At 41.9% G+C, this 14,957-nt stretch overlaps 1 protein-coding gene across 4 annotated transcripts in view; it reads left to right on the forward strand.

The window, feature by feature from the left end:
• glra1 (glycine receptor, alpha 1) overlaps nucleotides 1-14,957 on the forward strand; it is a gene marked incomplete at both ends in the record, with an annotated part of 148,808 nt that overhangs the window by 118,148 nt on the left and 15,703 nt on the right. For all 4 annotated transcript variants that reach the window (XM_079249625.1, XM_079249626.1, XM_079249627.1 and 1 more), the window contains one exon: nucleotides 1,024-1,170. In XM_079249625.1, the coding sequence (XP_079105751.1) occupies nucleotides 1,024-1,170 (147 nt within the window). The remainder of the gene's footprint in view (nucleotides 1-1,023; nucleotides 1,171-14,957) is intronic.

Genomic DNA, 14,957 nt, shown 5'->3' on the forward strand with positions numbered 1-14,957 from the left:
TTTTAATCATTTTTATTTTTTTTTTAATTTATTTTATGTGTCTTGTCCAGCATTTAGGCAAGCAGAATGATCGTCTGGATGCTGTGTTCTGCTGAGCAAATTTACTTTGCCAAGGGAAGATTTTTAGATATAATGATCCCCTTGACTTCTGAAATTTTATTTTATTTCAAAATTTATTTTGCATTATTGTTTGCATTGTAGAGTTTGTACTGCTGGAACGGACTGGAGAGGACAGAAGAAAGACAGAAAGAGAAAGAAGAGAAAACACTTCATAGGAAAAGTGAAAGAGATAAAGAGAGAGGAGGGAAAAAGATGAATACTGATCATAACAGAAAACCTACAGATATATATATATGTATATACATATATATATATATATATATATATATATATATATATATATATATATATATATATATATATATATATATATATATATATATATATTTACGTACAGACACATACGCACTCGCCAGTATGAACACATACACATAAACATAAGAGGGAACTTTAGATCATAGTAACTAAAATATGAATCTAAAAAGTTAAATATGAATGAGAAACATACAGATAAACTAGCTGCTGTTAGTGAATAAACCTGCGTGACAATTCAGTGACTGTGTCACATGCAGAACATGCAGCGTGGAACGTGTTCAGAGAAAGGTGATTAACAAATATCTAATGAACCAACGGCATGCAACAATGTAGACGGGGTCAAGACGACTTGTTGGAGTTCAAACTTAGCATCAGAATGAGGAAGAAATGCGATTTAAATGACTTTAAACATGGCATGGTTGGTGGTCTGAGTATTTCGGAAACTGCCTATCCATTACAGCGATGGTCTGAAAAAGAGAAAATATCCAACGAACAGCAGTTTTCTGAACCAAATGTCTTACTGATGTCACAGCAGACTGGACAGACTGGTTCAGATGATAGAAGAAGAAGTCAAATATGCAGATAGGCAGTAACTATAAACTCCCTAAAACCAGCACCTTTCTGACGCTTCCTCCCAACAACCCACAGGTGTCCTACGTAAAAGCCATCGACATCTGGATGGCCGTCTGTCTGCTGTTCGTGTTCTCGGCCTTGCTGGAGTACGCCGCCGTCAACTTCATCGCCCGCCAACACAAAGAGCTGCTGCGCTTCAGACGGAGGCGACGACACATGAAGGTGAACGCTCTCAAACATCTGCGATACCATCAAACATATACATTTACATTCACATCTCCTTTTCCTGTCTGTCCTTTTTCCCCTCCATTGTCAACAGACAGAGCAGCTGAATTTATGAGCTGCATTTAAAAATTAGATTTTATCTGTTTGGCAAAGGTGGTTCTGAATAATAGAACTTTGCATAATACTAAATGAAAGCAAACTCAAAGCGCTGAAGATGAATACTGATCAGTCCTGGTTTCCTACCTCTACATGCACTCATAACGTCCAAGTCTCATCTTACTGGAAGGAAACTGGGACCCAAAATGTTTCAACTCTCAGATGTGTTGTATTAAAAAGCTGAAACATGACACCACAGCTGCCCCGCGCCTCGACACAATCAAACTGCTTACATTGTGAGAAGGTTGTTGAGGAGTTCTCTGAACGGGATAAAAACTCTTCTCCTCCATCCTCAAGCCCTGGAAAGATTCAGTCCTGGCTTGATATTATCTTGCAGCCGTGCCGATCATTGCCAGGTGGAAACACGAGGCATCGATGTTCAGATTCAAGACTGAGCCGCCAAGCAAACAGACAGGGCTGATAACGGATGCATGATGCAAATAAGACGAAAACACACACACACACACACACACAACACAAGACAGGAAACTTTTCCAGTTTTGTTGAAAGGCAACATTAATGAGAAACAGTAGTGAGAGGATGTGTCACAGAATCAGTGTTTGTAGCATGATGAAAATGTTGATTTAGCCAAAGAAAATCTAAAAAACTGCTTGTGTAGAAGCTTCTTTGTTCAAAGTGCTGGAACTGAAATGCCTTTATTTATATGGTAATCTCAGGACTTTACATGATTCTGCTACAGTCGGTCATCATTTTGTCCACACAGATTGTGACAAAGCTGCCTTGTCACAGAAACACAACCACATACCTGACTGTGTCCTCGATCGTCAGGTCCCCAGCAAACCCCCCGCAGTCCCACGTCGCCACTTTAGTCCGGTCAATGCCAAAACTGCAGGTTATGGGTGGCAAAGACTTACCGGAGTGTCGTCTACATCTGTTAGGGGGTTATTGAAAGCTGGGTGAAGGGGTTTACCTTGGTTATATGGCTGGAGTATGTCGCAATGTGGCAGTGACATCACCATTTCGTGACTAACTGATCACTGCACCGTGCCAAGTATTGTGTTTCATGAACTCTTGTCTATGTTGTCTATATATTACTGGGGGAGACTTGGGGGAATCTGTAGTAATTGGGGACGTTCCCGAGGAGGGACTTGGGTGGAGGGCTTTGTGTTTTTAAGACGCTCTTTCAGAGCAGAACTGGGTGAAGAGTGAGGAGAGTGCAGAGGTAATCGGAGAAGAGTTGTGTGACTACTAAAGCGGAGAGTAATTGATGGTTTGCAGAGTGGGCAACCATTGTAAATAAAAAGCTGTAAATAGTTTAAATAGCTGGCTGGTGACTGTAAATATCGCTGCATTGTGGAGATTGGAGAGTACAATAAAAACCACCTCAGAAAAGGAGCTACGACTTCGCCACGTCATTGTACAGCTTGCGGAACCCCGTCACACAGATGTTTTGGGAGTCTGAAACCGCTGCTCTTCTAAAGCCGAGTACTCACCACAGCATTTCCACGCAAAACGCAAAATTCCTTTTTATCTCTGTGGAGGTAAAACACAAATGGAACCAGACATGATATAGTTTACACACCGGGCCTTTAGTGTGCAGTAAACCTTTGGCAACTCAACCAGGTGTGTGCCTCATCTTCTAGCGTTGCATGCTAACCGCAAATTAGAGTATGAATGTGTAAGTTCAAGATGATGAGAAAGACATGACTGCAGAGATTCCAATTCCAGTTTACACAGACAGGTCTTACATTGCATTGAAATAAAGTTTAACTTGTCTAATTTTTGCAGTTTCATCCACTCAAAACGAGAAGCCAGAACACAACAAAACATTTCAGTTTCACTGAGTCAGCGTTGCCGTGTAAACAGGGCGTATAAAGGTTCCCAAAGTGAACAGCTTGACAAACATCAACCATTTCCTTTACATGTGTGCAACCCAGACAAGAAGGAGTACCACAGCAGAGAAAAATGCTCAGACAAAGGGAGAGGTGGACGTTGTGTAACCTGTCACCGTTATGTTGCCTGGCAACTGAATCCGTAGACAATTTTAATCAGCTTGTATTGATATATCAACTTAGGATATTCATCAGTAATCTGAATATAGCTTTTTGTTTTGGAAAACCGTAGCTTTTAATGAATTTCAAGACTTATCAACAACTTTGAACATTTTTCCCTGGAAGTTGATGGTTATTTATCACCACGAAATAAAGTTCTCCCCACGCTGGTACTGGTTAGTCTGGTATGGACATCAGTTCACCAGGAAGCAGCCTGTGAGACTTGAAAACAGAGTGGATCCCAGAGCCAAACCATTAGCACAGACCTACCTTTTCTTCTTCTTCATCTTCTTATTGGTAGTTTGCATCTGAGCATGCTCCTCTTCTTGGGTTCTGGTGTATATCTGTAGCAGCGCAGAGCTGGCACTGATACTGAAGCATTTTCATCAGCATTGTGTGGACGCACACTTTTCTGGAAAAGCTTTTCTAAAAGCAAAACAATTTTGTCTCTGTGGGAACGTGGCTTTAATGTTTTCAGGGTGTCTCTATAGTGGGATTTGATTAACAGGAATTCTCCAGGAGAGCCCAAATCTGAACCTCAAGAACTACTTTTCTGCAACTTTCAGACACATTCCCTTCACCAACACACCTAAGTCAGACGAATGTCTCGATACCAGATTTCTGCAGAGCTGAATGACAACAGAGTTCTGCTGTTTGAGCAACCATAAGTAAAACTACCAGACAGTTTCAGAACAAAAGCAGTGTTGCGGCTAACTGTCCAACGCCATTATCTACTTCAGCCGCTGCAGGCTAAACACAGGAGATATTGATGACGCGCACTAAGATGTATGTTCTCCTTATTGCGTTTGTTTATTTTTATAGTTACTTTAAATAAATTACAATGAACAAACATCTAATTGTGGTCAACAAAAAGTTTACTCCCGAGCTCACCCCACTTCTGCATCCTTACAGCCAAAAACGATGCGCTCAGGTGAGTGCAACTATTTGTAATGTGTGCGTTCACACCCAAAGTGACACACCCTCCACCCTAAGTACCAATCAAGCATGCACACATCAGCATATTTGCAGACATTCATGACTTACAATATGGCTCCTACAAGCAGTATCATAACCGTTTATAGAGGTATTTATAAAATCCTTCCTAAAAAAGAAAACAGTAAAATATATCCCCTCATCCAAAAAGTCTATTTGGTAGAGTTTGCTTCAAAAAGGGAAATATGATCACTTCAACATGCTTGGATCATGGTGAGGTGCCGTAGAATAATTAACATTGCCTGTGCAAACTGTGCATCTGTGTTGTTTCAGTCTGTCCTGATGACATCTAAGTTATGCAGATGTGAAAAGAAAAACTTTACACCCTGCACATTCTCACATATTGATGACAAGTTTGTAGTTAATGTCATATGAAATAATGTTTCTAGTTTTATTCTGATTTAGAGCAATAAGGGTTCATGCAGAAGGAAAACACAGATTTGACGCAGAGATGAGTTTCATCTCCTAAATATGCCTCAAAATGACAGTTTCTTTCTGTTTGAGTAACTCTTTGAAAGAAGAAGAGACTCCAGATGTAATGTGTCGAGGATGATCTTCAGCACTCCGTCTGAACAAACATTTCAGTTCAGTATTGAATAAAATGAGTTTACTAACTGTTGTCTGTAAAGCTCGGCTCTGTGCGCCGGCCTTTATCTTCCCGGGGTTGTGACATCACAATGACAATATATTTTAAAATACTTTCATTTTTTTGTCAGCTGTCTAACTGCCAAAGAAGATTACAGCAGATTAAATGAGCATAAAGTGACGACTTGGGGAAAAAAAATAGTTGTTGTATCCAATTTCTCCAAACTGCTTTGGGTAAATTTAGTCTAAATAACAAAGTGCATTGTTAATTTTTCCCTGGAGGACGACTGAAAAGCATCATGGCTTTTTTCTTCTTCTTTTTCTAATTTCTTTGGTTGTTTTTTTTTTGTCTTTTATGCATTTAATCAATCAGTTCTGTTTGTCTGCTTGGATTTATCAGTGCCAGGCGGGTGTATTGAATAAGGAGTAAAGCTGTCAGGCCTGCGGGGAATATCGAAGCGCTGCTGAATGTGAAGCTGGTGGCTCGTGTGGGTGCAGGGCAAAAACGCAAACGCCCACAAAAAATGCAACAATGTGCCTGCAGTAAAAGAAAAAAAGAAAAATCCATACATTTGTAGGTTTGTGTGTGTGTGTGTGTGTGTGTGTTTGTGTTGCAGCAAGGGGAGGGGGATTTTCTCTTTGCAGCGGGTGATCATGCATGAGTGCATCCCGGAGAGCGGTCGTGTGTTTTGGTGTTGAAGGGCATGTGTTCGTCCCTACCATGACTCAGTCTGCTTGATTGAGTCTGACATGTTTTAACGTGTTTGAGCCAGATCACGTGTTCCTGCTTTTATGAGGACCTCGTATCCTCGCAAGGCCAAAAAGCGTTCTGTTTCTCAGACCCCCGTTCAGGATCTTCAGGTTGAATGACGAGAAACAAAAGTTATCAAAATCATATATAGAATTTAAGTCTTAAAAAGTAGATCCAAGCAGCATATTAAACACTTTTACCAACTTTGAAAGGAGAAAATGGTTGGTGTTTTTACAATAAATAGCCTAATCAGTTATTAAAACTGGTGTCGATTAGCTCATTTATCAGCCACCTAATCCTTAACGCATGTGTACCGTTAAATTATTAACCCTGATTTATTGATAAAAACATGCCTGGTGCAGCACTTTCAAGAACAAATGACCACTCTGTGTATTGATATGTCTTTTTGTTTCTGTCAGCAGATTAAGGATTCAGACTTTTCTGGCATTACTTAGGGTTCTGGTGCTACTGGGAAGAGCCTTGCAGTCATTATTGACCAGGACTTATCTTCCAATTCATGTGTTAAAAAACAGGTTTTTAATACAGAATGTTTTAAAATTGGCAAAATATTATCAAAAGCTGAATAATCCTGTTCAAAAGTGACACTGACTGGTGTAGGATTCGTGCATGTGCCGTGAGCTCTAGGGTTAGGGAGGCAGACACAAGAATGATCATTTATGTGTATGGGCAGGTTAGTGGCTGCTTTATTTAGCACAATCAAGATTGTAAACCTTGCAAAGCTAGCTAAAGTATTCAGTAACTGTTTCCAGGCTATTGAACTTCGTATATCATCACTAACCAGAAGCATATGTTGTCGTTTTTCACCAAAAGCAAGACATAAAATTGTTTAAGCCTCTCTAGCAGGGTCGTCCCTCCAGTGAGCGCATCAGTCGACTTCGAGATCGAAGCATCAATTCAGTAAATCTCTGTGAACGTACGCAGACCATTGGGATAATGCAGGAATAAGAAGGCTTCTTATATGAAGAGATTTTTGTTCCATATGACTAAAATAAGCGCTGTTCCTTCCTCGAATGCTAACGCCAACTAGCGCACAGTTGTTAGCTCCAAGACTGGTGGAATACTAATAAAAAGTTACTCGTGCTTTAACACTGAGGGTGGTTGTTGTGTACTGTTGGAAACTAAACAAATATATCAGACAAACACTAGTAAGTATTTTTTGCTGCAAAACATTTAATAACAGGTTAAAACTAAGGGTGGTACTTTAACACATTAAATATGATTAATTAATTACAGAAAAGTTGACATGTAAAAAAAATGTATGCATGTAATCGCAGCGTGTGGAACATTTGTCGTTGCATAATTTCCTGGTATACTGATAACACTGAAGCACACAGTTGACTTGCTAAGTTGCTAACACTTAAAACTTCGGCGCTATATTTAGCTATTTTTCAGATGTGACTCGCTTTGGGGAAAAAAATGACAAGTCTAGTGACTACTGTTGTGATATTGTAGACTTTTGGTGAGTAACATGAAACGCATAGTTTAGTCTTACCAGAAGCTTCATCCTCATCCAGCTTCAGTCTGCAGTCAGATCACCTCATCTGCACGACCAAACTGCAGTTTCAACCAGCTGATCCGATCCTTACGTACTGACAGATATTAATGTCTATGAAGCATATGAACAAAAACATTTTAAAAAATTTAATAAGATTGTAACATGTTGTAAACTGGAGATGTTGTTAAATGACTTAAAATGACACTTTACCTTTATGTTTGTTCAGTTCAGGCCCAGGATATTTTTACTGTTTTGAATGGAAATGCAATTTAACCCTTTCATGCATACTAGCCATGGTGTGGACACCTATTTACAGATTTCTTTCTTGCATATTCATGACTGAGGATGGTATTTTTGTAAATAAACCATTTCAGTGAATGTTACACTCTCAAAAATAGAGGTACAAGATAAGGACATTTCTGTACCTATAGGTACATTTTAAAGAAATGTTCTCTCAAAAGTACAATACTGGTCTTTAAGAGACCAGAAGCACACCTTCAGAGTACGAAAAAGGGTTCAAAGTGACATAAAGTACAAATTTGTACCATTTCGACCATAAGGGTACCTGCAGCATTGAAAAATGTAATGTTAATGGCTGTAATGTTACAAACTAGAGCAGAGTTGAGTGATGACAGTAGTACTACTTAACAATCATTTACTACACCAGACAATGAAGGTCAGATTCTGCAAACTAAGTGTATGGCTGGTCAGTATTTTGAGTTTTTGAAGATTATTTCTAGATTAAAGATAAGACAATATTGCTAAATTGCATGGACCAGGCCTAATCCTGTGAAAACACAAAAAACATACATTCTAAATATCACTTAGAAACAAAAAAGTATCATCGCATATGTCTATAGAGGAAAAATACTGTGTTTAAAAAAATGTTGGATTGTTTTTATTAATTTATGCATGAAAGGGTTAAAAAGGTTAAATGTATTTTTCCAAACATTAATCGAGATGAGTTTGAAATATTAATGTTTGTGTCTATTATTTGATTTAGTCTAAAACTATTTTGATTTAAAAAAAAAAAAAAAAAAGTTGCTTCCTGGGCTAAATATTATTATGTGAATAAAATTTGATTAATCAAGATTAATTGAAAGCTGTGAATAATTTGAATATTTTTTAATTAGATCATTGTAAAAAAATAACTTCTATAAAAAGTCATACATTAAAGTTAGTTTAAAATGAGGTAATGTACTTATGTACGCTGCAATGCAACGCATTATTGTGCCTTTAGAAGTGTGTTCTGCACATTAGTGGGAAGATTGGATGGCTGAGTCTTCCAGCAGGAACAATGAGCCTGTGATTTTAATGTCTCCTTGTCAACACCGCTCTGCCAATAAATCTTTTGTTAAAGCTGTTCTAAAGAGCATATTGCTACTGCTACTGCGCCTGCGTGTGAGCGGCTGCACGTCTGTTTGCTCGGATGAGTGTTTTTGGCATCTAGGCTGGTTTGAGTGTCTTTTCTAATCTTTTCTATAATGCTGGTTAGCATTAATAGACTGGTGTACTCGAAAGAGGAGTTACTGGCACTGAAAGACAATGTTAAGGCCTGTATGCGCCATTTGATTCCATTGGAGCTAAGGCGGAAGTACCGGGGATGCCGAGCCGGTCGTAAACACAAGGCAAGAGTAAAGGCTAGAATCGCCAAACGGGGGATTTTTAAACCACCGATTCCCTCTGTTGTTATGGGAAATGTGAATGCCTTGTCTAACAAGATGGATGAGCTTACCGCGCTGGTTGGGAGCCAACGGAGCTACAAGGAGAGCTGTCTTCTCATCTTCACTGAGACATGGCTAACCAGCCTTGTAGTGGACGCTAATGTGGACCTGCCCGGCTTTTCCACCATTCGAGCAGATCGGGATCCTGATGCATCCGGAAAGCGCAAAGGCGGGGGACTCATTCTGTATGCTAACAAGCGGTGGTGTCATCCCAACCATCTGACTGTTAAATCCATGATTTGCACCCGCAATTTGGAGCTGCTAGCTGTTAGCATCAGACCGTACTACGTACCACGTGAGTTCTCGCACGTCATCGCGCTGTGTGTTTACATTCCTCCGAGAGCGGACGCAGAGGCGGTGCGTGAGGCTATCTATAACACCACCACAGCACTTCAGTCCCAACATCCAGATGCATTCTTTCTTCTCTCTGGTGATTTTAATCATGTCACCCTGGATTCTACTCTGCCATCTTTCCACCAGTATGTCAGCTGCCCCACTAGGAAAAATAAGACTATAGATCTTTTGTATGCAAATACCATGGATGCATACTCAGCTTCTCCCCTTCCTCCACTGGGCAGATCCGACCACAACCTTGTCCACCTACAGCCCACCTACACTCCTCTTGTGAAGAGGCAAACTGCTACAACCAGGCAGGTCCGCAGGTGGTCCCCTGAGGCAGAGGATGCACTCAGACACTGCTTTGCCACCACAGACTGGAATGTATTAGTGGACTCACATGGGGAGGACCTAGAGGGGGCAGTGGGTTGCCTGACTGACTATATAAATTTTTGTGAGCAGCAGGCGGTGCCTGTTAAGTCAGTAAAGTGCTTTGCAAACAACAAGTTCTGGATAACATCTAATGTAAAGGGTATGCTAAACACAAAGAAGAGGGTGTTTGGGAGGAAAAATAGTGAAAGGATGAGGGAGGTTCAGAAGGAAGTCAAAACCTGCCTGAAGGAGGCTAAGGAGGCTTACAGCAAGAAGCTTGAGAGGAAGCTGACTGACAACAACATGCGGGAGGTCTGGAATGGTATGAAAACCATTACTGGCTGCAGCAGTAAAAGCAATGTTGGCTGTATGGACATAAAAAGAGCTGAGGAGCTGAACACTTTCTTTAATCGGTTCAGTTCCCCACCAACTGCCTGCTCACCTCAACAGCCCTCCTCATGCCGCCCTGATCATCACCATCCAGCTTCTCCTCCACGTGCCTCTCTCTCACTTTCAAACGCCACTCTCACCTCAACTCCAACCTTCATCACTGCGGACCAGGTGACAACTGAGCTGCGACGTCTCCATCCAAGGAAGGCCCCGGGTCCGGACCAGGTCTGCCCGAGGCTCTTGAGGACCTGTACTGCTGAGTTGGGGAACCCTCTACAGCAGGTCTACAACCTGAGCCTGCAGCAGGGGAGAGTTCCTTCTATGTGGAAAACCTCCTGCATCGTTCCAGTTCCCAAGAAGAGTCGGCCTCAGGAGCTGAACGACTACAGGCCGGTCGCACTTACATCGCACGTCATGAAGACACTGGAGCGACTGGTCCTGCGAATTGTGCACCCTCAGGTGCTGGGAGGACGGGACCCCCTCCAATTTGCCTATCAGGAGAAGGTGGGAGTGGAGGATGCTGTCCTCTACCTTCTACACCGTGCCCTTACATACCTGGATGTTGGAGGGTGCATGGTGAGGATGCTGTTCTTTGACTTTTCCAGCGCGTTTAATACCATCCAGCCCAGCCTTCTCCGGGAGAAGCTGAACATCATGGCTGTGGACCCTCACCTCGTGACCTGGATTTCAGACTATCTGACTAATAGGTCACAGTTTGTCCGAGTGGGGGGGTGTAGGTCCTCAACATTGACCTGCAGTATTGGAGCACCTCAGGGCACGGTGTTGTCGCCCCTCCTCTTCACTCTTTACACCTCTGACTTTCAGTACAACTCAGATACATGCCACATGCAGAAGTTCTCTGATGACACTGCAATTGTGGCATGTATTAGGGAGGGTGAAGAGGGGGAGTACAGGGGCCTGGTGAAGGACTTTGTGGAGTGGTGCCAGCACAACAAGCTCCAGCTTAATACATCAAAGACAAAGGAGCTGGTGCTGGATTTCCGCCGGGCGCCCCCTGCTGTACAGTCCATCAACATCAGTGGATCTGAGGTGGAGGTGGTCTCTAACTACAAATATCTGGGGCTGCAGCTGGATAACAGTCTGAGCTGGGCAGCTAACACAGATGCTGTGTACAAAAAGGCTCAGAGCAGGATGTATTTTTTAAGAAGGCTGGCATCCTTTAGAGTCTGTTCAAAGTTACTGTACATGTTCTACCAATCGATTGTATCTAGTGCTCTTTTTTATGCTGTTGTGTGCTGGGGGGGCAACGCTAAAAAGAGGGACACTCAGAGGCTGGACAGGCTCATAAGGAAAGCAGGCTCTGTGGTTGGACTCGGCCTGGACTCTGTGGAAAAGGTGGTGGAGCAGAGGACGCTCTCTAAGATCAGGGCAATCCTCTCCAATCAGAGCCACCCCCTATATCTTGTCTTCTCTCGGCAGAGGAGCTCTGTTAGCTCCAGGTTTCTCTCATTGGGCTGCTCCACTGATAGACTAAAAAACTCTTTCATCCCTCGTGCCATCAGGCTGTATAATGCAGCCACTTCAGGGAGGAGCAGGAGAGACTGATACTAGTCCTGAACTTTGTTTTTTTCAGTGCCTTAACTTGTAGCACCTTAACCTGTAGCACTTTATCTTTTAATGCTGTTGAATTATTTATTTGTCTGGTTTTTTTAAACTTTAAATTTTCTCTTTTGCTGTTTTATGAATGTGAGCAACGGACAACTGCACAATTTCCTTCGGGATTAATAAAGTATTTATCTATCTATCTATCTATCATTGCAGTCCTTTCTGTCGATATCGCTCTGGATTTGCGAACTATTACTCCAGAAATTTGAAGTGATTTCTTTAAGAATGTCTTTAATCCAAATCACTGAGAAATCCATGGTTTACAGCAGGGAGAAAAATGGTGGAGTAGAAAGTTGGTCGAGCGTAGCAACAGTAACCGTGTGAAGAGGCAGGATGGGGTTTGACGTGGTGTTCACCTGTTCAGGTGAAGGCCTGATGGAAGACTTTTTAGGGAGATTAAAAAACACTTTCATAAATTACACTGAGAGCTAAAAACCACATGATTCACCGACTGACCCAATATAATCAGGTATGATCATCTTTTAAAAGCAAACCTGAATATTCATCTCTCCATATTCTTCTGGTTGACGCCGACAACAGTTGCTTTTTGGGTTGTTTTTTAATCGTCTGTGTGTGTTTCTTCTGAATTTTAACCACCAAGCAACATGCTGTCAAACCTTAGGAACAGGCCGCAGTGCTGGTTTTTCACTGCAGATCTGTAAATGGAAACCTGTCAGTCTCCTTTCTGTCCTGCAGGTTCTCAGAACAAACCGGAACACTTGATCCCTGTGGCGAGATGACGCCATAGTGTTGTTCTGTGGAGAGCATGGTTAAGTCCTCCTGTTTACTTTTAAATGCAAATCTATATTTGTTCCAAGTAGTTTTTAGCCTAAATGACGGTTTGATGACGGCGCACACTGCGAGTGTCGCTGAATGCATCAGACAGTCTCTCCAACAGCCTCACAAGTCATTACCTTCCTATAAAATATTATGCAAATGGTTTTCATTTTACACCTGCTTGCTTAAAACAAAGGGTGTCAGATGGCAGCAAAATGTCGACAGCCTCACCTCAGCAGCTTCTTCTAAAAACTCTCAGTGAAAGTTCAGTCAGGGAGGAGGAAGGTGAAGAAGGAGGATGGAAAATAAGAATCTATTAATCCTTAATCCCATTGTTGTTCTCCCCAATCCCCTGAGCCCTGACAGCAGGTAGAGATGTGGATTAGCAGTCCAGCTGCTGCTGCACTTTATGGGGAGTCAGACACAAAACCCCCGACTATCTCCGTCACTCGCTTGCACTCAATTTGCATGTCTCTCTGCCTCTCTCGACCCTCTCTCACCCTGGAAACAGAAGGAGAGAGAGTGTTAAAGAGGACCGCAGGCTCAGGAATGACCCACATCTGGCAAGCCAAACCTTTTGCAGGTTTTTTTCCTCTCACACATTTTATTTCTGCTCATATGATGAAAGCGAGGTTGGGGCGGGGGGGATTCAGGCCAGTGCTCTGTTACATAATAATGAAGGTGCTCGTCTGTTCAGCTGAGGTCAACTACTTACTGACTTCACAGCTGATAATGTTTTTTTTTTTGTGTTTGAGGAATCCTTTAAAGTAAATCTTTGCTGCAGAAAAGGTGAATTCCGGCTGTGAGCTGTTTATGTAATGTCACATAACTCAAGGTCAGCTTAGGTATTTGTTTCAGTGAAAGCATCAACAAATGTGAGGGTTGTCTGATGGAGAGGAAACGACACATTTTATTGGATTCATGATGACGCTCCATGCAGGGAGAGTAAGACTCACATAGGAGTACAGACACATGGAACTGAAAAGATTAACAAAGAGGGCGACGACGGTGGCCGCGGTGGCAAATCACATGCAAACAGACAAGTACATAGCAAAGACTCATCCCTGCAACTAATTTGGATGTGTACCGTGAAAAATACAGAAGTGTTTTCTGGGAACAACTTGTGTGGAAAACTCAAGTTTGAGTTACTTAGAAATGTTACACTGATGGTTCCATTATCTTCTTTTAGCCCTTTCTTCCTGTCTGTGATCCAGAAAACAGTCTGAAAACATCTCAGCTTCTCGCATAATAATATCTGACACACAGTAACTGTCTGGACACAAAGTAAAAAACCACTTTTAAACATTACATTTTAAACTAGAAGCGAGATGATGATGCCGAAGGAGCTGAATGAAGATATTTTTCTGCACAGAAAGTGATGCATAAAGGAGCAGAACCAGTTAATACCAGATGTTAAACAGGCTTGTAGTTAAACTGAAGACTGGAAGTGTTCATTTGACAAGAATCTGGACTAAAATAATGTATAAATGATATGCATTGTGTAACTAATGTATTTATTCATTTCATTTCATTTTCCTATACCGTTTGGTCCCGTTCAGGGTTGCGGGGGGGCTGGAGCCTCAAATCAAATCAAACTTTATTTTTATCTGTAGCGACTTCCCCAGTCAGCTCAAAGGCAACAGCTGGGTTCAGTTTATCTGTTTGACGCGCTGTTGGTTCTCCAAATGACGCACATAGGTCACATATTTCATAGGCTCGTTAATTGATAAACTGGGTTGCATCCATCGCCTGACGCGCCGGGTCAGATGTAATTTGAACAAAATGTGACCTCATGTAAAGTATGATGTACATAAACTAGAGCGGTTAACAAAAATTACAGCTTTCCAGCCTTCCTCTCCAGCAAAACCTGCGTGGCTGGCTGACAACGCCTTATTAACTGTTCATACTTACACCGATCCACATCCGCGTGACCCCACTCCACATCACCATGACAACCATGTAACACCAACTTTCCACCCAGTGATAATTCCCCCTCTAAACTATATTTATAGCTCCTACAATAAAACTTTTCATACAGATGCATTTTATAGTGCTTTACAACAATTTCACACTTATGGACACACACACGCAACCACAAATGCAGCCCAAACACACAACCCCATGCTTCCCCTGGCCCTCTGTACCAAAATAAATAACTACCTTCAGGATTCCATCTCTGTATCTGGCTTGACACTGCTGCATAGAAACGACATCTGAGGGATCCGTCAGCATTAGGAGCCGCCCCAGAGAGGACCACCGGAGACACAGTCATGGAGAACCAGCCAGAGCCAGGGTGCATAGGACAGCCATAAGGCTGCAGTGCAGAACCCCAGTCAGAACGGCCCACACCACAACAACCCCACCAGTCAAACAGCTGCAGGCCCCACGCAGAGGATCCCTGTGAGGGAAACACTGCAGCTAAAAAGATAAAAACACAAAATAAAAAAGAAACGAGATAAAATAACTAAATAAAAATGAATAGTTCTGGAAAACAATAATCAGAACAAACTTAAACCTAAGTAATATATGAAACTGTGATAGTGCTT

The sequence above is a fragment of the Telmatherina bonti genome (genome assembly GCF_933228915.1).
Source record: "Telmatherina bonti genome assembly, chromosome: 12".
NCBI lineage: Eukaryota > Metazoa > Chordata > Actinopteri > Atheriniformes > Telmatherinidae > Telmatherina > Telmatherina bonti.